At 41.6% G+C, this 26,587-nt stretch overlaps 2 protein-coding genes across 5 annotated transcripts in view; one reads left to right on the top strand and one right to left on the bottom strand.

Annotated features, from left to right (window-relative positions):
* Positions 1-13,090, bottom strand: part of zmiz2 (zinc finger, MIZ-type containing 2) — a 26,262-nt gene extending 13,172 nt beyond the window's left edge. Inside the window, exons 1-3 of one of the 2 annotated variants that reach the window (XM_084383371.1) lie at positions 12,980-13,090; positions 5,247-5,348; positions 1,537-1,654 (exon numbers count right to left, since the gene is read on the bottom strand). In XM_084383371.1, coding sequence (XP_084239497.1) covers positions 1,537-1,654; positions 5,247-5,296 — 168 coding nt within the window. In that variant the 5' untranslated portion in view covers positions 5,297-5,348; positions 12,980-13,090. Of the gene's footprint in view, positions 1-1,536; positions 1,655-5,246; positions 5,349-12,573; positions 12,782-12,979 lie in introns of those variants that run through there. The other variant, XM_084383370.1, reaches the window with a different exon arrangement.
* On the top strand, positions 13,070-26,587 carry pargl (poly (ADP-ribose) glycohydrolase, like). 3 transcript variants are annotated; one of them, XM_084383378.1, is made up of 16 exons: positions 13,070-13,194; positions 21,633-22,207; positions 22,481-22,606; positions 22,733-22,822; positions 22,944-23,015; positions 23,104-23,190; positions 23,275-23,435; positions 23,522-23,601; positions 23,683-23,755; positions 24,298-24,373; positions 24,468-24,615; positions 24,698-24,776; positions 24,853-24,961; positions 25,162-25,258; positions 25,353-25,481; positions 25,866-26,587. In XM_084383378.1, the coding sequence occupies exons 2-16, from the start codon at positions 21,635-21,637 to the stop codon at positions 25,982-25,984; spliced, it is 2,019 nt and encodes a 672-aa protein (XP_084239504.1). In that variant the 5' UTR covers positions 13,070-13,194; positions 21,633-21,634; the 3' UTR covers positions 25,985-26,587. The 3 variants fall into 3 exon arrangements, with proteins under 3 accessions (XP_084239504.1, XP_084239503.1, XP_084239505.1); XM_084383377.1 differs by lacking the exon at positions 13,070-13,194 and adding an exon at positions 19,598-19,731; XM_084383379.1 differs by lacking the exon at positions 13,070-13,194 and adding an exon at positions 21,017-21,038.

Raw genomic sequence — 26,587 nt, 5'->3', positions numbered from 1 at the left:
CTTGAGACCTTATTTATTAAGATGTAAGAATAACACTGAAAAATGCTCTAGAGGAGGAGTACACTGAGGAGTAAAAGTGCTTTTTTCTTTAAAGACTGAGACAAATTTATCAAGCAGCTCACTCCTACTTACAGTGAAGTGTAGGTGTGACCTTTAACAGCAGCCTTCGACTGTTTATTTACGGCTTCATGAGCTCACATCAGTTGGCTTGATGCGTGGATTTAGCCTACGACTGCTTCATTGATAACTGTCTTCATCATTTTCATTATTATTTTTATGAATTCACAAACATCTCTGATAACAAATAATTTAATTAAGACCACACTGAAGTTTGGAGGAGGTTGTGCTGGTGATGGAGGAGGTGTTATACATCGAAGAAAACATCATCACAGACGTTACTTGAGAAATAAATCACACTCAAGTATAAGTTATGGGTACTTTTAACAACACTGGTGTCCACCTTTTTTGTCTCCACCAGCTCCTGAGGAAACATCTGACTCTTTAGCTGCTATTTGCTCCACTATGTTCACCAGCTAGTCTCTTAAGGGCCGTCCACACCAAGAACGATCACGATAACCATAACTGTAAAGATAACAACGTGAGTGTCCACTGATGGCCGATAAAGTTCTAGTTCAAGTTCAAGTTAATCTACTTCTGGAGGACGTGGGACTTTATATGAACTATAGCGACGCATATGTCAACTTGCTGTCGATGGCGATATTTCAATACTTCTGACAACATTATGTTGTACCGAGAAACAAAAACAGAAAACCCTCCCCCTCGTCGTCTTTTGAAGACAATTTTTAGCAACAGTTTTGTCTGAGTCAACATCAATAATCTTGGCCATCGTTACAGGACATCACAACCAACTACAGAGACCCCATCACCGCCAGAGTAGATTATTTTCTAGGAAAAGGTCCCAAAAAAAAAAAATCAAGCTAATGATGTTCCTGTGATTTCAGGTGTAGTTTGATTGGCTGTCAGTGTTTCTATCGTTCATCAAATGGCTCTGAAACTGATGCCAACGATATCGTTCCCCGCTCTTATTGTCGTCAATCTATTTTTACTTAGAATAATTGTAATAGTTGTCGTTCCTGGTGTGGACTTCCCTTTACTGTATCTGTCTGCTGGTTTACAGCTTTTTCTTTGAAAAACGACACCATGACAGCAGTCAGAGTAAACCAAAACAGTGAAGCTGCAGCTGCACAGATAAATAACGAGCTGATACTCATTATAAAGCTTTGTAAAACAGAGAGGAGCTTTTACACCGATTCATTATTATAATTAAAAATATAGATTACAGCCGCTTTAATTCAATAGAAATATTAAAGCTTTTTATTTTTAATTTCACTCAAATATAATGCTGCACTTTTACTGTAGCAGTCTGATGAATATGAGCCTTGATTGAATGCATACAATAATTAAGAAAAACACAAGCATTTTATCTGCCGTTGTTCCGGCTGGTGTCGTATCGCTGCAGCACATAAAACAGGAGGAAATAAAAAAAACGTCCCTGGGTGCTGAGACATGTGTTACCTGGCTGTGTGTGGGATTGGTCACGCCCCACACTGTGGTTACTACAGAGAGAGATCCTGCGTGCTGATTGGTGCCTGGTTGCCAGGAGACTGGGTCATTTAGGAAGGGGCCGTCAGTGCTGCAGGAGGATATGAAGCTGCGTTACTGGGATGGTTAGGAAGGTTCAGGAGAGCATTCATCCAGATATCAATAACCGCACAGTGTCACAGAGGATTTGTTATCACTTCCTCATTAAAAACTAAAGTGTCTTTAACACCTGATTCAGGCTGAGCTGTACCTGCAGCAGCGCAGAGACAGCACTGGATAAAAGACTGTCGATATATCATTTACAGCTTGGTGAGCTAACGATTAACCTGAGCATGGTTTATTCATCTGACGGTTGAGGTTACCCTCCGCTTCCTCCTTTTAAACCATTTCCTCGACAGGAAACTACCACAACAGCATTACCGTCAGACCACATGTGCAGGCAGCACAACTGATGTGTTTTTTGTTTTTGTTTTTTTTACATTTTACTGCCATTTTTCACAAAGAATCAAAAGCTTCAGTCGACATTATTTCAAATACACAAGATCTGATTCGACTGCTGGTCTGTTCTTTCTCTTTCTTTCCTTCTTATTACAGATCAGCCACATTTTTTTTTCCCCGAGGCTGCTTGTCGTGTCAGTGAGCTGGCAACACGTCTCTTTCTTTCATGGCTGTCTGGAGAGAAACAGAGCAGTCAACAGGCTTTGTGGCTGCGCTCAATTAAAGAGTGTTTTTGGCTGGAGTAAACTTAATGGAGACGCATCCAAAGAGGCTGAACAGAGAACGCCCAGCAGTCGATCGCCTTCACAGTTTATAATTGAGGATTTGAAGCTAACCTGTTTGACAACCTGCAGAGAAAAACACATTTTTCCTCTCGTTTACAGCTACAAGTTGAGCGGCGACACCACCCATGCCTCTTAAATTTACGCCATTTTGAATTTATAGTTTAATTTATTTCTTCTCTTTTGGCATTTTGCTGCAAATTTTCAGTTTTCCTCTTTGCTGTGGGAGAAGAAACAACTTGACTTCGCTTTGAACTGTATTTCAGTGCATCACATTCTAGTTTTGTGATCATATTGCACATATTTTACCTCACTGAATATCACTTTCTCCTTCATCTCATGTCATATTAGGTACTCCGCTTACACCAGGCTTAAGGGCTGTCCACGCCGAGAACAATCACTATAACATTAACTGTGTGAGCGTCCACACTGATGAGCAATAACCTTCTGTAAACGGAGGAACCGAGCTCACGCTGCATGCTCCAGCTGTGTCTGCAGCTTAGAAAAATGGATATTGATAACCTGTTACGGCTGTACGTTGTGCAGAGAAACAAAAACAAAACCCCCAGAAGGATATTGCTTCACAAAATACTTAAAATATGAGGAGTTAGGAGAATCTAGCAGTTAAGTTGTCGTCTAGAGGTTGTTTAATGTTAGAAACTCACATTATTGCAACATTATTTTGTAGGAAAATGTCCCCAAAAGTGATGTTTCTGTAAATTAAGATGGATTCTGATTGGCTGTCGGTGTTTCTATCGTTCATTAAACCCTCTGAGTGTGATCAAAATTATATTGTTCCTCGCTGTCGTTGTCGTTATTGTTGTGGAGACATATTAATGGTGACAATAATTTATAGTCACAGTTATCATTCTTGGTGTGGACTTGGTGTGTCGACTTTAAATATATCACATTCTAGTTGTGTGATTATCTCATCTATATTACAGCCCTGTTGGATATTATTGAACGATATTTGACTATCGCACACATATCAGTATCGGCGTTTATGTTTTTCAAGATTATAACGCAAAAAAAAGATGCATTTATTAAATTCTTAGTCTATTGTTTCACTGCTCTGGTGTCATTTTATAATTAACTTTAATACATTTTTATTTATAAAGCACCTTTAAAAACAGAGTTCACAAAGTGCCTCGACAATCAAACAAAAGCAGGAACATACATGAAGCATGTGACTTAAAAATAACTCGACTCTTCCAGTGAAAAGCTGAAAACATCAGATGTGTGTGGAGTGACGAGGAAACTGTAACCTTCCTCACATCAACACATGAAACTAACAGAAACATCATATTTCCATCATGTATTTCCATCGTTTCAGCTTCGTCTGGAGCCCTTTTAATGACGTCACCTCTCCACCAACAGTTTATCCAACTCCTACAGCCGGGCGAACACTGAATCGATCGCTGCTGCCTAATTTTAGAATTGAGATGATCGGTTGTTGCTCTGTGTGTGGTTTGAAGGGGGGTCACAACGCCTGATTAACCGCCGCAACGATCAATGATCTGGTTCGAGACGCTCAGATGGATTTTCCTAGCAGCTCCGAATGTCTGTCCGAGCAGTGTCACTGTCGAAAGGGCCGTTTTAAATCAGCAGTCAGCTTGTTTTAGTTACTGCAGGACTATTTTACATGTTGTGGCTAAAACTGTGGCCTTGAACGAGGCTGAACCGAACTGTGATACAAAACAAACCCACTGTAGAAGAGACAGCGTGTCGTCTGCGTCTGAACATCTGCAGCTGCACATTTTTCTTTTTAATTCTTACTTTCAAACCAACAGAGTGATGAAGCCAACCAGAATGACTTCATTTGGGTCTTCCTTGGGCGACGTATTGCAAACAATGCAATGCGAGTTGAAGCTAGCGGCATGGCAGAGGAGGAGCTGTGTTTTAAAAGGTGCAAATGGAGAAATTTGGAGACTACTGTAGCATGCAGGGTATTTCAGAAATGAGAAAGATTGCAATTTATATTGTGGATTGTGATTTCAATAGATCGTGTTATAAATACATTTAAAAAAAAACAATATTCCAGCACACACCAGGATACAATTGATGCCATTTTTTTTAACATTTACATTAAAAACAAGAAGTGAACTATGCTTTTTCACACATATAAAATAGTGCTGTTGTACCCTGGAGTGCGCTGGGATATTGATTTTTTTTTGGCCGACTGTTGTTTGCCGGCTGCACCCAGAAGAGAAACACTGGGGTATCTTCTGTTTTTTTTAAATCTTGATATTAGCTTTTGTCTCTCTTGCTCATCCCTGATTTATCATTTTGAGCCATTATTCTTAAACTGTTGCACAAGTACCACGGGTGGTACATGGAGTCCCTGATATTATACAGATAAGTTCATTTAAAAGAATATAACACTATAAAAATACAGCAGAATTTTGATTTAAAATGCTTAAACTGAAATATAATTCAAAATATGTTTTGTCTTCCCTGTAATATTTTTGTTTCAGCCTGCTGCAAAGTCATGCTCATGCATGTCGCACTTAAATACGTCATCCATGATTAGTTACGAGCTATAAACTCCAGCTGCGATGGCAAGATAGTAAACGGAGGTAAACGAAACGTACAGAAACACAACAAAAGTGGTGCTGCTGAAGCGTCCACAGCACCTGCTAACCGAGGCCTGGTACTCGGACAGCCTAATATTTTTTGAGGCGGTGTAAAAAGTTTCTAGAAACACTGATTTAGTTGGAAACGTGAAGATAAGGCTCAGTGAAGCCAGGGAAGCCAAAGAGAGCCCGGCTCTGATACAGGCCCCGCGGCCCACAACAAACTATGATAAATACGCCACTGAGCAGAGCAGGTGAGGTGTCACAAGGTTCACCTGAGGACACTGAGCTTAATGTGTGTGCGTGTGTGTGTGTGTGTGTGTGTGTGTACCTTTGCGGATTGGGCGGCAGGGAGGGTTTCATGGAGTTAAGGTGGTTCATCGGATGAACGGGGGGATCATTCGAGAGCCCCCACTGTCCACAGGAGGCGGCCCTGAGGGGGGACGAAGACACACACGTAGAGAGAGACGGTTACTCAGAGCTCATTTACTGCACAGCAACAATTTATCATCACTATAGCCCACACTGTGTGCACAAAGACACAGTGCCCTCCCACTCAGAGCCACTCACTTTAATCTGTGTGTGTGTGTGCGAGTGTGTGTGCGAGTGTGGACTGTGCACATCAAAACGTTAGCCTATCACTGACTGCTGTAGCTCTGATACCTCTCAAAGGAGGGGGAGGGGTGCTGGGAGCTAAATTTAGCTTGCTGATTTCAAAAGGAATTTAAGAGAACAGAGATGTGAAGAGGCAGACTCTTCTCCAGCAGCAGCAGCAGCAGCACGTCGACACACACACATGCAAACACACACACCACACACATGCACACAACAATCATCTTTGAATTGGCTCATTTAATAAAACCCCTGCATGTTGATCTGCCACTTTCCCTCCTTCAACACCAGATGTTTTCACTGTTCTCCTCACATTCCTCATCCTCTCCTCCTGCCTCCCCGCTAATGATTTTCTTTATCTGACGGTTTCCAACTGACATTTCTAATTTTCCAACATCACAGCCTCCAACATCCTCCTCCACCACCACCCCCCTCGTGTCTTCTCTTCTCTTTGGTTTCCTTTTTGCACTTTGCAGATTTGGGTCAGACACCCCACATCTTGTGTAGGAGGAGGCGTGGAGGGTGTGTGTGAAGAGGGGGGGGGGGGGTTTGTTCAGATCACATGACCGTTGTACCTGATTTCCCTCCTATCAAAAGGCAGCGGCATCCTCCAGACGGCACCTTTTAACTTCCATCACAGCTCAGCAGGCAAACCACACAAAGAGGGGGGAACATGTAAGATGTCTGTCTCTATCAGATGCTCGAGCTGAACACCAGCAGCACAGACTGTACCTGCTGTGGGATGATTGAGACACGCTGTTCTTTCTCTCGCTCTCTCTTTGCCTCTTCTGACCTCAACTTCCTGAACTTTTCTCTTTACCAGCAGCTCCTCCTCTCCGTCCAACTGTCTCTTCTCGTCCTTTTCCCTCCGACCTCTGAGCTGCTGCCGTCACACTGACGGACAAAAACACCCGAGGCACTCGATCAACCCTCAACTGACCCTCTGAACCACCACCGCCGCCGCCACCGCCACGATGTTTCGTTTGGACCGTTTTCAGCTTTTTGTGCAAAAGCAGATGAGACAGATAAACAGTTGTAGTTCTGCAACTAAATTATTTTCATTGTGGATTAATCTGATTACTTTCCTGATTGTTCGATTAGTTGTTTGGCCTATAAAATGTCAGAAAATGTCGATCAATATATCCTAAAGCCCAAGATGACGTCCTCAAATGTCTTGTTTTGTCCAAAAACCCAAAGAAATTCAGTTTACGATCACAGAGGAGGAACTAAACCAGAAAATATTCACATTTAAGAAAGCTTTAACTTTTCTTCCCCCTTATGTTACTTAAATCGATAATAATCGATTATCAAAATAGTTACAGTCACAGTGAATCAGTTTACTTTAATGTAATACAACAAAGAGAAGCAGATAAGTTACAGACAAGTTTTCCGCCAGCTAATCAATTAACTTACAAGTCATCGCAGCTCCAATTAAAAACTTTTTAGATTATTTATTAACCGCCGTTATTTTCTCGATTCTATGAAACATCAAGTCACAAATGCTCCTTATGATGATATTGTCTAACGGTGACATCTCTCAAGGTCTTTATTAGTTATTCTGACCTTTTTTTCCCCAAGTCTGAAATATCGAAAATATAATTTCTGAGTCTAAGGTGACATCTTTTTATCTTTTGTATCGGCCGACCAAAAATTCAGTTCACAGAGCTCGATCAGAGTGAAGCAGAAAAATTCTCACATTTGGACATTTGAGAGGCTCGAACCAGCAAACGTTTGGCTCTTTCTCTTGTAATACGACTGAAACGATGAATCACATGTGAAATAGTTGCCGAGTCATCGTCTGTTGATGAACTATATGAGCAACAAAGTCAAAAATGTAAAAAATGCACTGCGTCCAGCTGCTCAAACGTGAATATTTTCTCGTTTTCTTTGTTTTCTAGGATAGTAAAGATTACAGTTTGGGGAAAATACAGTTGGAGTAAAACAATTAATCAAGGAAATAATCCTGAGATTAACTGATAAAGAAACTAATTGTGACTTACCAACAGGGCTGGGTAACAAACCTCAATACTTTTTTAAATTTTGACAGTTTTACACTTTTTCACTGATCTGATCTTATCAGTTTATGCCTTCTTTGTTTCTTTGTCAATGCCACTGGAAGTTATTTATTTAAACAAGCTGCATTTACTCAGTCCTGGCACTTTTAAACGCCACGTCATAATGTTTTTATTATTATCATCTCTGGGAGTTAAAGTAAAGTAGCTGTCGTACAGGTTTCATTTGGGGGTAAAGAGTTAGTAGTTTCAACCAAGAGATGCCGAGTTTAGGTATCAGAATCAGGAGAGAGATAATCGAACAGGAGCATCCCGACTTTATTTAGACAAAGTTTCTCGCAGGCCATCAGACAAGACTAAAACGTCAGAGCTGTGGCTTCTTTTATAAAACATATAATAAGTGTTTTGTAGATGAACATGTTTATTTTGAATGTTGTCATCACATCAACCTCTTCATCTTGATCTCAGACCTTAACTGCACTGTAAGACAGCAGCTTACACACTTCTTAACACTAATCCAAACATACTGTCGTCTCCGGACATCAGTTTAAAGCTGCTGTTACATTCGGAGCTACAATCAAATTCAATTAACCTGATAATCAATTTTAAGTCTTGACTTACAGCTATTAATGTTCAAGTATGTATGAAGTGCTCGAGGGGAGGAGAGGTTGGCAGCTAGTCAGTAAAGATGATTAAATACTCCCTCTGCTACTTAATCAAATAAAAAATAAACACACTTTACATAATTTATCAGCTGCCAGTCGCTCTGAGCCGCACCATCAAACACTCGGACTGCAGCGACACCACTTCACTCCAGTGGTGGAAAGTAGAGCACATCTGACTGAGTACTGTGTGTTTAAATTGGAGGTATTTGAACTTTACTTGAGTATTTTAATTTTGAGCTACTTTATACTTCTATTCCACCATATTTTAAAGGGAAATACTGTACTTTTTACTTCACTATACAGCTTTAGTTACTACTTACTGCACCAAATATATATATTGACATATAAAATTAGAGCTGAAACGATTAGTTGATTTGTAATCGATACAAGATTAAAACTATTTTCATAAATGATTCACCTTTTAAGTCATTTTTTGTGAAATATTGCAAAGTTGTAGTTGAAAAATTAAGTTATGAACAGAATGCTACAAAATAACAGTTTTCACATTATGACGTCCGTGTGTTGTGTTGCAGCTACAGGTGTATCTGCTGAAGTTAGCATGCTAATCAGCTAGCCCCTGCTCATCCTGTGCGGGCTGTAAACACTAATTCTCCACTGGTGCTCAGAGCTCCTGGTCCAGATCGCTAGCTGCACGGCTAACTGAGCTAACTACATAAAGCCAGCTACGTTTAGCAGCAGGTAGCGGTTACTCTGGTGATACACAACCCCTTTAAAAGTGAGGCTTTGCTGTTTTATCGTGGCTTAAATTACAGTAAACAGAATAATTTTGAGGTTTGACAATAAGTAGGAAAAATACGCATTGTGAAGACGAGCCTGACCAGTATTATCGGCCCGTATTGGCCCATCCAAGATATATTGGTATCTGCGTATATGTCGCCAAAATTGCGTTTGATAACCACATTTGAGGGATTATTAGGAAAAAATGTGTGAATATTGGCTGATTTACTGATCGGTATCGGCCCCAAAACTCCTTTCTCATCATTTTCTGTATTTTAACACACTAAGCAATCAATCAATTAATAAAGGAAATAATCAGCAGGTTAATCTATAATAAGAAATGTCGTCCTCAAATGTCTTAAGATATTCAGTTTATTGTCACAGAGGAGGAAAGAAACTAGAATATATTCACGTGTGTCTAAAAAAGATTACTCAAACTGATTCATCGATTATGAAAACAGTTACCAATTAATCTAATATTTGACAACTAATCGATAAATTGTTGCAACACAAACTACATCCTCTGAAATGACCCGACAGCTGAATCAACATCTCTCTGAAACACGACTGTCGTGTCAGCATGTAGTAGCATCATGTTCATTATGATTTAATCTACCCGTTATTGTCTCCATTGACTGATCAATTATTTGATCTCATAAAATGTTAATATCACATAAAACAGACAAAAGCAGCAAACCTGCACAACTGAGAAACTATAACAAAGAAATGTTTTATTTTTGCTTGAAAAATGACTCAAACAATCAAAATATTTGCCATAAATCTTCTGTAAATCCACCTTTCAGCTCTGATGTACTATTTAATACTCGCTCACACACTTAGCAGGTAAAGTGTTTTGACACGGAAGTGAGGAAAACACTCGCTTGCTGTTATTACGAGAACACACCTTTTTACAATCCTGTCAGCTCGGGTTAATGTCGGTGAATTGAAAAGCATTTTTCTGAATAAGTTAATCAGTGATGAAGGCCACTGGCTGCTGGTTGAAATCATACTGTACAATACACACGCTTAACTGGTCGATCTGTGGAGCACCTGCCTTTAATAAAGCACTAATTAAGAGTCTCAATGGGATCTGAGAGATTACCGATTAATAGCCTCTTAAATACAGAAGAGCAGCAGTCAGTGCGACGATAAAAAGACAAGATATTATTAAAACTGTCTCGCGCTGACAAAAGCCATATAGAAAACTGTGAAGGAGGGATCTGGAGGACCTGTTGGATGCTGTCATATACATTATGTGCTGGCTGGTGTCAAGTGTGGTGTGGAGTTTGTTGTGTGCTACAGGTGCTTTGTTGGAGTTATCAGGATCAAGGTCTGGGTCAATGAATAGGTTGATACTATTAATGCCCTCCTTTGCATCACTTTACTGCAGATATCTATAAAGCGACGAGGAATACAATACGAGGTGCGCAGGAAACATCTTATAGTGAAAAAAGAAAGATGCTTTAAAAAGGTCATATTTGTAAGAAAGTTGATTTTGGAGTCGCTTTGGGACGGCGAGTGTGACGAGTTGGGAGTGAGAATCAAAAATCAATCTGTTTATCTGTGTTTTTCTGTCCCATTGCTGAAAATAAATTAATTTATAAATGCGAAAACAAAACAAAACATTTGAGGACGTCATCTTGGGCCCAAACAACAAATCGATGAATCAAGAAAATAATCGACAGATCATTTAACACTTGCAGCCGTGGACCTGAATACTTCTTGCAACGTTTAGTGGTGTAAAATCTACAATATTTCCTTTTGAATTGCAGTGAAGTATAAAGTCGGGACAGACCAATTAACAGCTGATTATTGGGCCAGATATTTTTCTTTCCGATTGCCAATAACATTAATTAATTCAAAAATGCAAAACTTTGGCTCTGATACAGCATCCTCTGTCCGTCTGAAGTCACCAGTCTCTGCGGTCTCATCAATGTCCTGCCTACAGGACCCCATGAGGGGCAAATCAACCAAAACGTGTACAAAAATTGCATATCAATTGTCGGGCTCTAATCCAGAAGCCGCCCTATCAGCAATTGGACCTATAACTGATAAATTATTGAGAATTCATACATTTTGCCGGAGCGTTTCTACTCTAACCGAAGCAGCTTTTCTAGCCTTTACAGCACCAGCAGCCCAGGACACTCACAGATAAGTTGTGCGTTATGCTACGTGTCCACAGGATCTGTCAATCTGAGGCCTCGCATTCATCGTCTATGTCAGCAGCCATGCAATGCAGACGTGGATTCGTAGCGTAGCTTTTCCCACATTTGCATGCGTCTAGGCTACTTTAAAGGGATAGTTCAGGTCTTTTCGTACAACATCCGTATTCCTAGGCGCAGGCAGAATGTAGTGCCAAAGGAAAAGGCAACGTAGAGCACCAAGAATACAGCGTACACTTTATTTACCCACCTTAAATATATGTTTTTAAGGTGGGACTTATTTAAGATGGCCAAATCTTCTGATGTGCTTCTCCACACCAGCAGCGAGATGACACTGACTAGGGATAAGTGCCTCATACAACCCTACAACAAAAGACCCAGACTGTCACTTTAAGCAAATCAGGAGAGTCCAGCGCGACTGCAAAACTAGCCGAGTTACAATAAAGACAGTTTCTGCAACTGTATCGCTGCGTTCTCGCCTTGAATGTCTTCAGAAACACATTTCAGTGAACTGTTTTTGTGATGTAAGAGAAAGTTTCCAAATGAACCTGCGTCGGTCAAGCAAGCAATCAGTACATTATCGCTGTATCGTGATATTATCGTTATCGTGGTCAACGTATCGTGAATCGTATCGTATCGTGAGCTTCTCTGTGATTCCCACTCCCGATCGACACTTAATCATCTGAATCTGCAAAGTAATTATTAACTAAAGTTATCAAATAAATGCAGAGGAGTGGAAGTATAAAGTAGCGCAAAATGGAAATACTCAAGTACCTCAAAATTGTACTTAAGTACAGCACTTGAGTAAACTGTACTTAGTTACATTCCATCACTGGTGAATCCAAATTCGGACACATTTCCCGCAGCTGATTATCGGTTTCAAATATCGATTATCGGTCTCCGTGGTTACAAATATCGGCATGTGCATCGGCCGAACACAAACCCTCCGCTTCACTCTGCAGTTTCAGTCTTTCCTCCACCTTCTTTATCTGCCTTTTCATGTAAACACTGACCCCAACTAACTCAGCCTGGCTCCACGCCAAGGCAACATGTTATTGTACCCATGATACATCCAGGAAGTCACGGTCAGGGAGGAAAAACAAGGCACTGGAGTACAAACCCATGCATATATTTTTTTTTTTTTAAACTCCAGAGCACCAGATCATTTTGTGTAAAAAAAAAAAACACAGACACAATCTCTTTTTCATGATGTGGCTGCTTATCTGTTGATAAGATGATGCTCAGACCAATGCAAATCATGCAAATCTCTACCTGCAACAACACAAACACACACACAAGAAGAAGGGAAAAAAAAAAAAGAGACATGCTGCTCAAACAGTGCAGCAGAACAGAACAAAGCATTTTGAGCAGTGTGTCTGCTGTGGAGGGAGTGCAAGCCTCTCTCTTGTGTGTCTCTGTTACCCATCATCACTAAAATATGAGAATAGCAGATGTTTTCTTTCACCTACCTGACTGACTGAGCGAGGCTGCCTGGTAAACGCAGATACGTTCAGCGTTGCAGTTCACCCGCAAAAACACGAGAATAACAAGGAAGTGGCGTTGAATTAAGTCCTGGGGGTTTTCTTTCCTTGTGTCTTTAGCTTTAACTTTGAATTATCTGCGGTTGTCTTGTCAAGTGGCAGCGGAGGTCTGGAGGCTGTGGAGGGTCTTTAACACGCTGCTGCTGCTGCTGCTGCCGCTGTGCTGCTGACACCGTTAGCCGCTCGAAGCTACTTAGCTCACGTTAAGTTTGTTTAACGGCTGCCTCGCGTGCATTTTACGTTGAAATGCCGAGCCACGCGGCAACCTAAGGAGCTAGCTGAGGAGCTAACGGCGCTAGCCCGATGAGTAAACACCGTAATGTGGGGGGCTTACCTCGATGCCTGCTCCGGCTGCCAGACGACGAGCCGCCGCTTGATCGTAGACAGTTAAGTTAGCTAGCATTAGCGAGCTAGCTTGCTAGTGTCGCAGTCGGGCTAACAAGACGAGGCTGCCTGATAACCGTGCTGTCGAGCGCTGTCAAGACTATTAATAATATATTTAACGTTGGCTCCTGTCTTTTCTTATCACATCCCAGCCTGTTTTGAGGAGTAAGTACCACTATTTTAACACTTTAAATGTAATTATCCTGCTGTTATTTATCACAAATCACCACCCCCCCCTTCTTATAACTGTGTTATTAACTAATAACTGAGGCTAACTACTAAAACCACCCGAGTTAATTAGCTTGTTGCAGTCTTGTGTTTGGGCAGGCCACAACCTGGCAGCTCGGTATACCTTCCTCATTGCACAATGACCCGCTATAATATATTCATGAGATCACAGGGCTAATGTCTCCCACAGAGAAAGGCATTTTCCTGTCCCTCCTCCTCCTCCTACAACAAGTCAGGCTGACTGACTGCAGACCAGAGCAGCAGATCATTTCAGAGAAGACAGGGTGTGTGTGTGTGTGTGTGTGTGTGTGAGAGAGAGAGAGAGAGGAGGGAGGGTGTCATAGACAATGACGTCACCTGCAAATGATCACACATGTGTGATCCATGCATTCAACATGGCGTGTGCAGCCATCATGCACCTGCAGCAGCACGCACGTACATTGTCACATATCGGCTCCACACACACACACACACACACACACACACACACACACGCACACACGTGTGTGTGTGTGTGTGTGTGTGCGTGTCACTTGAAGCCAGGCAGTGTTTCAGCAGCAGGGCCGGCAGCGAGTGTTTTGGAGTCATTAGAGGTGTCTGCAGTATCTTGCCAGAGGGCAGTGCAGCGTGGAGAATAAAAAAGTCCAACCTGCCTGTGTTTTTCAGACCTCTGTTGCCCTGGAAACAGGTGCCGAGAGTTCCCATTTCTTCATTTTTTTTTTTTTTTCTCTCTACACTATCCATATCACTCCCCACCACCACCAACGCCGCCGCCGCCGCCACCACCACCTCTACACTCCACATGCTGCTGCTGCTGCTGCTGCTGCTGCTGCTTCCTCCCCCACGACCTGCCGCATAGTACAATCACACACACACACTCACACTCACGCTTTACACACAGACACACACACAATTTCCAATCTACTGCAGTCATTTCACAATGTCACAGGACTAACTGACTCCTCCTCGACATAACTACACACAAAGCTTGAGAGTGTGCCAGCCTTGACCCTGCGCTGACTCTCGGGCTGTACGACCATCAGTGCTGCAACAATCTGACCTCCAGCAGGAGAAATAATAAAAAAAGAAAAAAGAAAAAGGAAAGACGAGGAGGGGAGGAGGTGGGGAGGGGAGGGTTGAGGAGACAAAGAGGGAACAACTGAAATCAAGGACTAGTGGGAGTAAAAACAAAGCTGGCTGCACTCTCAGATTTAAGAATGTGGCTCATCTCGCTCCTGTATTTCTGGTGTGGGCGAGGATAAAATAGTCAATTTTATTCATAAATCACACATTTTGACTCGAGGGGCTTCGCAAACCTGCACAGCATGCAACACCATCCATCCTTCACCCCTTGAACTGATCATGATAAATCCTTTAAAAGAACTGAAAGAAACCTCAGAGGGTGCAGGGGGACGACTTTTCCTGAACGGAGAGACGGGAAATAGATGTCGTTTTAGTTAGAGTACGGACAATCAGGATGACAAAATCACAGACTGAGCAATATATCAATATTATATCGTTGTCATGATATGAGACGACAGCATATTGTCTTTGAGTTTGAATCTGATCTCTCAAATGTAGTTATTGAACATGTGACAAAAATATGTCCCGGAGGCAGGATATTTTACAGTTTAATGGTGCGTTACAATCCAATTTCCCAGTCTGTATTTCTGACTTTCAATCCAGAGTTTGAACGGGGAGTCACGATGACAGGATGAGTCGGCTCCTAACGCATACTCTCAAACACAAATGGAAATGACAACGGTAAAAAGTAATCGTTTGCTTTGTCCGCCGCCATACTGCTGTGATGTCATCTGTGTGCGTGTGTCGGCGAACTCGAGCTAAGCGGAAACCGACTTGGATGGCCGTTCCTTTGCACTTTTCTGTGTCGGAGGTCGTTCTTTCAAAAAATAAAGTTTTCATATCGGCAGATGTCAACGATACCGATATATCTGTGATCGGCCGATAATATCGACCAACCGATATATTGGTCGGGCTCTAAACATAAGTGTTGTCTTCTCCTGGTTTTAAAGGCGGCATTACAGTAACGTGATGTAATTTTCAAGACTGTTCTACTTTTTCTCATACTTGTCTTTACCCACTTAGTCATTATATCCACGTTACTGATAAGCATTTCTTTTCTTCCTCCTCTAACACTGATCGACATTTTGAGCCATTTTCGGACATTTTATAGACCAAACAACGAATCAGTGAAGAAGACAATGAAAATCAATCACACGTTTGCTGCTTCTCTCTGTTTTATGTTGTAGTAAAATTAATATTAATATTAAAACCGGACATTTAAGACGTGACTTTGGACTTTTTGATTGACCGAAAATTAACAAGCAACTATTCTGATCATCGATTAATCGTTACAGTCATTAAATCCCAAAGTTCTGGACTGGTGACAAGCTGCTTGAAAACATCAGCTTGGGTTAAAGCATATTGTAAAGCATTTTCAACCATTATCTGACATTTTATTGTCTAAAAGATGACTCAACAATGAAATCAATCATCAGTTACAGTCCCCTTCTTGCACTGAGCCCTGGAGAGGTCTTTGATGACAGCGTGGTGAAAATAAGGATTTGTATGGGTCCAGGAAATGACAATGGAGTTACAGAGTAGCCGGGGGGCCAAAGGCTGTCATGAGTTCTTGAGATGACGGTCATGTGCGCTGCTGTCACAGCTGCATATACTGTACAGCATGTGTGTGTCTGAGTTTCTCCGCCTGAAACGTCATGTGTCTGTTAGGAAACAGCAGTTTAAGTAAGCGCTTGGGCAACGAAAGGGTGGAGGACCTCACTCCCTCAGTCATCCTGCGTCTGTGTGTGCGTCTGTGTGTGCGTCTGTGTGTGTGTGTGTGTGTGTGTGTGTGTGTTATTCTGGGTCAGCCATTTCCCTGGAATGTTCTGCCTCCTGCCAAAGAGAAGTCACTACAATGGTATGCACACATAACACTGCAGAAACACAGGGATGACTTAAAAAGGCCTGAAAGTGAAGAGACAGGGCCGCTGTAGCTGTGACCGATGTTTCTGCTCCTGCAAGCACATGTCATGCCTCCTCTCTTCTGCACTTTAATGCATGAATATTCAGAATAACACCCACAGTCATGAAATAGGTATGTGTGTGTGCGTGTGTGTGTGTTAGTGTGCAATATGGTGAACCATCTGCCTGAACTCTACATAACAGTCCCATGAGTATAATCAATTGGATGAACATTTTTCAGAGAAAGGAAAGCAAGATGGCACTTTTCCTCTCCCCTTACTTTTTCTTCGTATGTTTACAATAGAGCTGGGTGATATGGCCTTAAAGGAACAGTCCAACTGAAAGTGACAATTCAGTCATCATCTCCTCACCTCCATGCTGATGTAAAGTCAGGGGAAGTTGCATCGTCCACAAAACATTTCTGGAGCTTCGCAGCAAAACAGCGTTGCAGCATTCTGCTGAACAACTGAAGTAGATGGGGACTTGTTTTAAAATGTAAAAAAAACACAAAATGGCTCCCAAATTGATTCAAAGAGACGTTATTTACAGCCTCATGGGCGGTTGAGCTTGTGAACGTACTTCAGACGGATCTCAGGGTGTCTGGAAACTTGGATTACACCGGACGAGCTGTATGGAGCCATTTTATGTGATTTACAGTTGTTTTAAAAAAAATATTATTAAACAAGTCCTCATCTACTGCAGTTGTTTAAGATGCTGCAACACTGTCTTGCTGTGAAGCTCCAGAAATGTTTTGTGGACTACGGGGAGAAAATGACAAAATTTTCAGTTTTTGGCGAACTGTTCCTTTAATGCATCAGCGTATATAGTAGTATAACACTCACATGGGCCATTTTCTGCATTATGAAGACCGTCACTTTTGGTGCTTTGTTCAAATATCACTTTGAATGCTTTAACTTATCACATTATTATTTCCACTGTGCGATATTTCTCCTGGATGATAAATGATCCGAACACTTCCTCCTCTGCAGCTCCGGCAGATGATTCCTTTCCCCCAAAAAATCCTGCTGATGTAGATCTCTTTATCCAGCTTGGCCATCTGCGTGACCCTCCATTTGTTCGACGTGACGGGGCAGTCGAGTATTTTTACTCCTATTTGTCGCAATTAGCATGAACTCCAGTCGTCCCTCTGTCCTTCGACCTCCTGATTTTCATCTTTTTTACTCCCACGACCATCTGGTGCCAAGGACTCAGACTCCACTTCCGTTCTGATCCGGGCAGAAATGACACAGACGTGTAGATGAAATGTTCTTGGAAGTGCATTGATCCAAACATCTGCAACAGCTGGACAGTTACTGTAAATGCTTGTACATCTATGCAAGTGTTGCCATTTTGTGCTTCACTACATTTCAGAGGGAAATATTTTACTCTTTGTATTTATTAACAGCTGTAGCTACTTTCAGGAGAGACAGCTTGTAAATACGAAGGACAATGGAAGATTAAATCAGTGGTTTTCCAAAATATTTTGCTTGAGTGTTACCCAACAAGGTCAAATTACAACATTCACTTGAAAAAAGGGCAAAGTTTAGAGAAAAGTGCTTAAAAAATAAAAACACATTTGTGCACCAGAGCTTTGTTTTCTCTTCCTTCTTCTCACATTAGTCACCGACCCTTCAGTTACGACCCTCTGAACTATCACTCAAAAAGATATTATGCCTACAACACTGACTTTATCTATTTGTGTTCAGAGTAAAGTGTCACATTCAATGCAAAGTCTTTCTATAATGTTGAGTCACTGTGTAAAATAAAGAACTAGATATGTGAGTTTTTACAGGAGACACAATTTGAAATGCATTACTTTTATATCTAATACTTGAATAATAAACACATGAAAAACACATTATGTTTATGTAGAAGTTCCCCTTAACTTTATATGTATTGAATAAACACACATTTTATATATGTTGGAATTAATTTATACGATAGAAAAGAAAAATGCACTAAATGTGACACTTCGAATTGAACTCATGTAAAAGATTTAAGTAGAAAATGTGCATGTAATTAAAATACTTAAAGTCTGTTTTGAGTTTATAGTTAATTAGATAAATGTAGTGGAGTGAAAAACGTGATATTTCCCACTGAAATGTGAGAATGTAAATTATTATTTCAGTGATGGTTTTGTAGAAACTGCTGCAAACTAATCACAGCTGGCTCACTGCTGCCATCTTGTGTTCAGAAGTCAAACTTCACTACAGTCGTAGATTAAATGTTAATATACTGGGACCTTATATATATATATATGTTCACCATCAATAATAAAAACTAATTTAAGGCTTTTTTTGCTTTTTTTTTGTTTCTTTAAATATATTTTTATGTACATAAGTTTGTACTTTTACTCATTTAAAAATGCTTCTCCCACCACTGACTTCAGTGTTGCATCTGTTAGAGGTGGAGACGTTTACTACAACATAAAGCCTAAAACTATTAAATTAGTCCAACAATACTCTGTTTTTTTATTTTATAACGTGACATGTAGTATTTAGTCAAATGTACTGGATAAACTAGAATTTAAACCTCAAAATAAAATTAAACTGTGCTTTAAGTACTTCAGTAAATTTACTTTGTTACTTTCAACCACAGTCGATAACACATTTAAAGGGTAACGCCACCAATCACCCACATTAAAGTGTGTTTACAGGTCTTGTGGAGTTCTAGCTACTGAATATGTGTAAAAAGTAGTATAAAGCCTTTTGTGGCTCCAGAGGAAGCTGCAGGTAATCTTACTTTCCTCCTCTATGACAGTAGACTGAATATATTTGAGTTGTGGGCAAAATTAGACATTTTCACCATCATAAATCAATCGAGAAAATAATCGACAATGTAAATAACAGACATTTTTCTGATGTCTTGTAGTTCAAATGATTAAAGGAGCAAAGGAAGAAATGTCAATCAGAAGAGAAAGATCTTCACTGACTGATTATTTTTCTGCCTAAACAAACTGTCTTTGTTTTCATGACTCAATAAACTGATGAACAAACTGACCTTAAAGGACAACACACTTTCATACTCTTGTACTTTGTCTATATGTGGCGGACCCTGCCACCTTTCTAGCTTCAAACAGTGTTCTGAGGCCTTATTTTCCTTTGAGAAACGCTTGTTTATTCACTGATGGAAAAAATACATTTCTGAGTTTGTATTATGACCTCATAAATATTGTAAATATTAAAACAATGAGTTTAAATTTCTTCTCTAAAACTACACAATGCCCCTTTAATCCCTGCAGGCTCTGCTCTGAGACATTATGAACTGTGTGTCTTCACTTGTGATAGTGACATGTCGTCACTGGTTCAGCAGAAACGCAGACTCACTGTGCAGCAGCTGCAGCTGCGCAGCTCACTTTACTTTCGTTTTCGCTTCAGAGTGAAAGTTAACTCCAGTCTTCGTGTGTTTGTCCGTCTGACTGCGCTTTTCATCGATGAAAACTGTAATAGATGATAATTACGTTACATTTGTTTTGCTCTTTGATAAGAGGTGAGTATTTCTTACAACATTTAATCTCATGTGTGAAGACATGTAACTGGTGGTGGGTGTGAGGCTGGTTGAGTCCGTCAGGGAGGGTTGTGTAAGTCGAGAGACATTTTCTCTGCTGTATTTGTAAAAAATAAAGAGAATGGTGGGACGAACAACCTAACCGTGGTGGAAGAAGTATTCAAAGTACTTTGTGAAAATACTCCACTTGAGTAAAAGTACACAAGTGTTAAAACCCCCCATGTGTTTTGCTTCTTTTGATGTTTTTCTTTTAGCTTCACTCTGCCGCAAGATTAATTCACAGTTTGTTTTCACTTTCATCTGTGGAAAAAGAAAAGTGTCTCAGATCTCACCTGCAGTGATATTTGAGTGTGTGACGTCATAACTGAGCCAATCCTGGTCCAGTATGTGTGAGTGTGACGTAAAGTCTTCACTTGTACTCACACTTGTACCCCTTTTCCACTGGTCACAAATCCCAGTTAAACCCGCTAACATCAGGCTTTTTTTTGTGCAATGGGATTGTGTAAATTCCCCATTTTCGCCCGGGTCAGTTGGCTCTGCAGTAGAGACGGGTTTTATCACCTCGGTTCGGCTTTAATCTCAACGAAAGACCCAGGTGAACGCGCTGAAGTCCGCCGCGCGAAGTGATGACGTGTTATCAACATCCGGGTAGCAAAATCATACCTGGATCAAGCCGGCTAACTTCCGGTTTGGCGTCCAGCTAGCTTGAAGGGGGATACGATAAATTAATCGTGCGTCTCTTCTAGACTTTCCAAATGTTATTGGACCGAGTGGGTCAAATTATGACAGTGTAGCGAGTCATGTCTCAGGGGTTGTGACGCTCAAAATAATGTATCCACCGTTTTACAGACGCTTCTTTCACAATGGGTCTATTGTTGTTTTCTCTTCTGTTACAACTGTTTCCGGCGCATTTGTGACGTGAACATGACGTCAGTGACGTGCAATGTAATGCTACCGTGATTTTTAACGGGTTGACCCAAGTAAAAGACATGAAAATAAAAAATATTTACATTTTCATGGATTCTGTTTTATTCAGTGACTTCATGTTGTGTGGCTGAGGGTCAAAAATGTAATTTATAAGAAATACTTTTGTTATTATCTGCTAATTAGCTAATGCTAGCATGCTAACACGCTCAGCTAGGATAGTTAACATGGTGAACATGACTTGCTAAACATCAGCGTGGTAGCGTTGTTGATGTGAGCATGTTTGCATTCTGACATTGACTTTAAACTAAAAACATTGTTGTGCCTAAGTACCAGTGTTGTTGCAAAGTAACTAAGTATGTCATGTAAGTATGTAACTATGCTGCTTTCGTTCTGATGCAGAATCGGCAAAGTAGCTTGTAACTACAGTCATCAGAAGTTGAGTAAAAATTACAATATTTGGCTCCAAAACTTAGTGGAGTGGAAGTATCAAGTAGCAGATAATGGAAATACTCAAGTAAAGTGCAAGTTAAGTTCAGTATTTGAGAAAATGTAGTGAGTTACATTAATAAATAGTGCTAATTAACAAATGTTAGCATGCTAACATGCTCAGCTAGGATAGTAAACCTGCTGAACATCAGCATGTTAGCATTGCTGTTGTGTGGTAGCTTCAGCATTAAATTAAAAACATATTTGTGCCTAAGTACAAGTGTTGTGGCAAAGTAACTTATTATTTTTTATATTGTATTCATCAAAGAAAAAGAAAAAACTTCTTCTCCTGTTTTATTTCAGGTTGAACCAACCACATCACAAATGTCAAAAAAGTGACATTCTGATTAAAATCACTTTATTCAGTGTCTCAGTTAGAAACTCTAATCAGAATGATTTCAGTCACACTGAAGAAATATTGTCCATGAAAGTAACCACAGCTTCTGTCATGTCCTGTCTTTAACCTCCAGAGATGTCAGACAGGACTCGTCACCGCAACGACAGCACTCAGATGAAAGACCTGATGCAGTTCGAGGACTCTAAGCCCTGTGAAAGTTGTGGCCAGCATAAACGGGAGCAAAATGACAAGGAGAGCTCGAGTTCGGCCGGCCGCTCCTCCTCTTCCTCCTCCTCCAACGCCGCCTCCACCTCACCCTCCAGTAGCAGGGCTGTAGGCCGTAGACAGGATGAGAGAGATGAGCCAGTGCGGCCTAAGAGGGACGAGCCAGCGGCGACTCGGAGGGACGAGCAAGGGGAGACTCGGAGGGACGAGCCGGGGCCGAATTGGAGGGATGAGCAAGGGGCGACTCGGAGGGACGAGCCGGGGCCGAATTGGAGGGACGAGCCAGGGGCGACTCGGAAGGACAAGCCAGGGGCGACTTGGAGGGAAGAGCAAAGGGCGACTTGGAGGGAAGAGCAAGGGGCGACTTGGAGGGACCACGGCTCTTCATCGTGTTGTCAGCTGGACGATCTGAAACGTCTCCCACAATGCAACAGGAAGCTGGGACGCCTGGACTTCAGCAATACGCACACTGTCCTCGTAGATGTAAGAGTTTGTCCTTTCACACTTCTCTCTGTCTCCAGTGTTGGACAGTAACTAAGTACATTTACACAAGTACTGTACTCAAATTCAAGGCACTTAACCTTACCTGCTCGTCGCAACAGCCAAAGAGTGTAGTGAGCAGCAATAGACCCCTTTCACAGCAGGCCGTTTGTCTTGTTGAAGCAGGAAAAGCACAGGATCCGAGTACTTCCTGTACACACACACAGCACATACAGTAGATCCTCGCAAAAAGTAGCTGTTGTTGTTTTTCCTCAGGTGGCTGCCTTCAACAGTGGAGGAAAACTCAGACCCCAGAGCGGGAGAGACATGTGGCACAGTAACTTTGTGAAAATGCCGTCTTCTCCGTCGAGTTTCGCTGTCGTCAAGACTGGATTTACAAAGGTGTGTCTGTGTAAATTCACCTGATTTATGTCAATGTAGATCTGCGCAGAAAAACATGATGTCAGCGTGTTCAGTTACCTACCGTCTACAAGTTTACCTCCTAGTTTGACTTTTTTCTGTCCACAGACGCCCACCAGGGTGAGGAGGTGGGAGGAGATCTCCAAGCACCTCAAAGGTCTGGCCAAAAAGGAGACAGTGAACGTTAAAGATGTGGAGGTCTGTTAGCAGCCAAGAACAATCAGCATTTGGACATTTTTATTTTACACAAATATTGTTCAATCTGTCTCAGAGGAACACGAAATGTTCAACCTTACTCTTTCAAACTGTCCCTCCTCAGGAAGCTATCATCAAATGTAACCCGAAGTATAAAGATCAATGGTCCTTCGATGCTCTGTCCAACTTTGTGAAGGTCAGTGTCCATGTGTTGACTTTAATTGACCGAATCGTTTTGTGACTGAAACTTTCTCACAATAATAAATGATCATATTTCTTTCCAGTCCATCCCAAAAACGGAAAACTACTTCCCCACACTGTTTCCAAAGATCGCTGCGTTGGCCCTGAAGCTGCCGGATTATGTGAACAAGGTAAGAAACCAACCGGATCCAGTGACTCTACAGCTCTGCCACGCTGGTGATGATGGTGACGGAGTGTGTGTCCATGTTTTTCAGGCCATCCCGCTGCTTCAGAGAGGAAAGCATGCGAGCATCACGCTGTCACAAGTTCAGATAGCCTGCCTGCTTGCGAACGCATTTTTCTGCACTTTCCCTCACCGCAACGCCACCAACCCCAACGCAGAGTACCACAACTACCCCACCATCAACTTCACCAGGTCAGGACGCACAGCGTAATATACACACACTCTCCATCCTGTGTTGTGTCTGTATGTTAAACTCTTGATTCTCATTCTGCATGAAGTCTGTTTGGAAAGTGGTCCGAGCGGAAGAAGGAGAAGCTGAGGGCCATCATGCATTACTTTAAAGAGGTTACAGATGAGAGTGAGTTGATGCTAAACCTCGTCTCCATCCTGTTTGTGAGACATCAGTGAAGATCTGTGACTGTTGTCGATGTCTTTGCAGACTCCAAACCAATGGGACTGGTGACGTTTGAGAGGCGCTGCCTCAGAGACACGGACGTATCCATCTGGAGAGAGTAAGTAATAATCTTTATTTTTAAAAAGTCACAGGTTACAAAGTGCTTCTGATAAATCTGATAAAGATGAGATAAAAGAAATAAAGAGACAATTCAAGTAAAATCATGGATGCTTAAGTGTCTACCCTATTTTCAGCTGAAGTCTGCACTGCTGCTGCTAAGCTAACGGTTAGCACGCACCCCATCTGAAGTGGACGAGCGCACGAGCTCGACTGTGCATCGAGGTTGTCAGTAACGTCTTTACAGCCGTCAGCCTCAGTACAGCTGAATGTCTTTAGTTCTGCGGGTATTTGGACAGAAAGTGTCAGACAAATTAAAGTTCTGGCTTGATGAAAAGGATCAATGAATATCATTCATGTATGACCTTATGAATGGCGCTAATTAAAAGGAGTCACCAAAGAAGATAGGCTTCATCTCTGCAGATCATGAATGTCTGTCAAACTTCATTCAATAGTTGTTGGGCGATTCAGTCTGGGCCGAAGTGGTGCCGCTGACATGGCTAATAAAATGTGAATGTCAGTCATTTCTTTGTGTTGTGGCAGCTGTAAGGAGAAGATGTCTAAACTGCACGTGGCGTCACACGGCACCATCGAGACTGAAGGTACAGGCATGCTGCAGGTAAAAACCGACCTGACGCGCTGATGATCTCCAGCTGGTTCAGTCCAGAGTTGACTTTAAGACGTTTCCTCTGTGTGTGTGTGTGTGTGTGCAGGTGGATTTTGCCTGCAACATGATCGGTGGAGGTGTTCTGGGCGCTGGTCTGGTGCAGGAGGAGATCCTGTTCCTCATCAATCCGGAGCTCATCGTTTCCCGCCTCTTCACCGAGAAACTCGACGACAAAGAGTGTCTGATCATCACAGGTGAGATTGAAATGTTGTTGCGTTGTTTTTTCTCGTGGGGTTTTCATCACAGCCGAGCGTTTTAACCCTCGATGTCCTTCAGGCTCTCAGCAGTTCAGCCGTTACAGTGGGTTCGGCGACACCTTCGAGTGGGCCGGCCCTCACGTGGACCACACCCAAAGGTACGAGCACTCGCTTTATGTTTCTTACATTTACATTTGTTTGGTTTTTCTCACAGTTATGATCTGATCTTTATAGAGATGAGTGGCGTCGGAGGCAGAGGCAGATCTTAGCCATCGACGCTCTGCACTTCAAATACAGCAGGGAGCAGTACAGCATGAGGACGGTGACACGGGAGCTCAACAAGGTGAGGTGTTATAACTATATGTCATCAATCAGGGAACAAAACAGATGTTAAAATTAGAATAATACAATCAATTAACAGCAACTTTTCCTTTAATACACACAGTTTGTCTGGCTACGAGAGTTTCTACAGGACCTTCATGTTTTTATTTGATGTTTCATCCGTAGTCGTCGTTCTTACATGACTTTAATGTGTCCTCGAAGGCATACTGTGGATTTAAGGCTGATGGGAGCGACGAGCCAGACATCGCCACGGGCAAGTGGGGCTGTGGAGCCTTCAACGGAGACCCACAACTCAAAGGTGCCCACGTCCGTCCGTCCATCAATACATTGATTCATCGCTGCAGATCAAACGACAGACTTGTTTTGATCTTTCTCTTCGTGTTCTCGTTCAGCTGTGATCCAGCTGATGGCAGCAGCGAAGGCGAGGAGAGGACTGGCCTTCTTCACCTTCCAGGATGAAGCACTGAAGCGTGACCTGCAGGAGATTCACCACCTGTTGCTCTCAGAGGGGGCGACAGTCGGTGAGTCTGTTGATTAGAGCCGAGTATCGTCACTGATTTCTGGATTTGATTCGATTCATTTTCGATTCACTGAGGGATATTTCAGTTTACGATTCTGAGGGAACTAATGCTTTAACGTGAGAGTTTAATGAAATGGTTTTGGTGATTTGTGGTTACAATCTGGATAAATTAATGGGATGTTGTTATGATTTTAGCATCTAATTATTAAAAATCTTGTAGTGAAGGAACAAGAAATGAGAGATCTCGGCTTGAGTATTTCAAAAGAATAAAATAAGAAAAAAAATAGACACTTTCCCGTTTGAAATAACCTTTGTGGCCATTCGAGTGTAGATTTGATTATTTAACCAAGTCCTGTTGTTGATTTTTCTAATTTCTCCTTCACAGGGAAACTGTATGGACTCCTGGAGGACTACTGCTCTGATCCGCACAGACCAGGAGGTTCACATGTGGATCTGTTTGACTTCATCAGGAACTACTACAAAACCTCCAAGAGTCACCTGTGAGGACGTTCATGTCCACGTCTGCGTCTGAAGTTGCACTAAAATCTAACAGGAATGTTTTTGTAACACAAATGAAGGAGTACAGACTTAATTTTCTTACTTTTTTGTAAAGATTATTATTATAATTCTCACATCGTTAGCTTCATCTGATGGTTTACATTTGACAGATATCAGCACGACCTGCAGGTAAAATGTGACAAAATAGCGTTTAATGAAGCACTGTAGAGCTGCAGAGACGTCGTGTCCTACACACCTTTTGTTTTTTGTTGAAAATGAAAATTGTGATGCAAAAATGATCATTTCCACTAATTATAAAGCATATTGCAGTCGTAAAATCTGAAAATATAACTTTTTTTAACCGTATTGTGCAGCCATAATTTTGATAATTGATTGTCAGTCAGTTTTTGAGCAAGAATTCAAAAAAAATCCGTGGCTGGTGTTTGTCAGTTGTGAGGATTCGCTTCTTTTTCTGTCTCACGTGAAAATGAATTGTAAATCGTATTTCTCACTAGATCGTTCAGCCCTAGTTCGGGTTGTATTAAAATCTCCTTGAGGCAAATTTGTGATTGTGGGCTTTGAAAATAAAAACTGACAGTAATGAAAGTA

Source organism: Pagrus pagrus (genome assembly GCF_965226575.1).
Source record: "Pagrus pagrus genome assembly, chromosome: 19".
Lineage (NCBI taxonomy): Eukaryota > Metazoa > Chordata > Actinopteri > Spariformes > Sparidae > Pagrus > Pagrus pagrus.
This window is presented reverse-complemented; position numbering and strand designations above follow the sequence as displayed.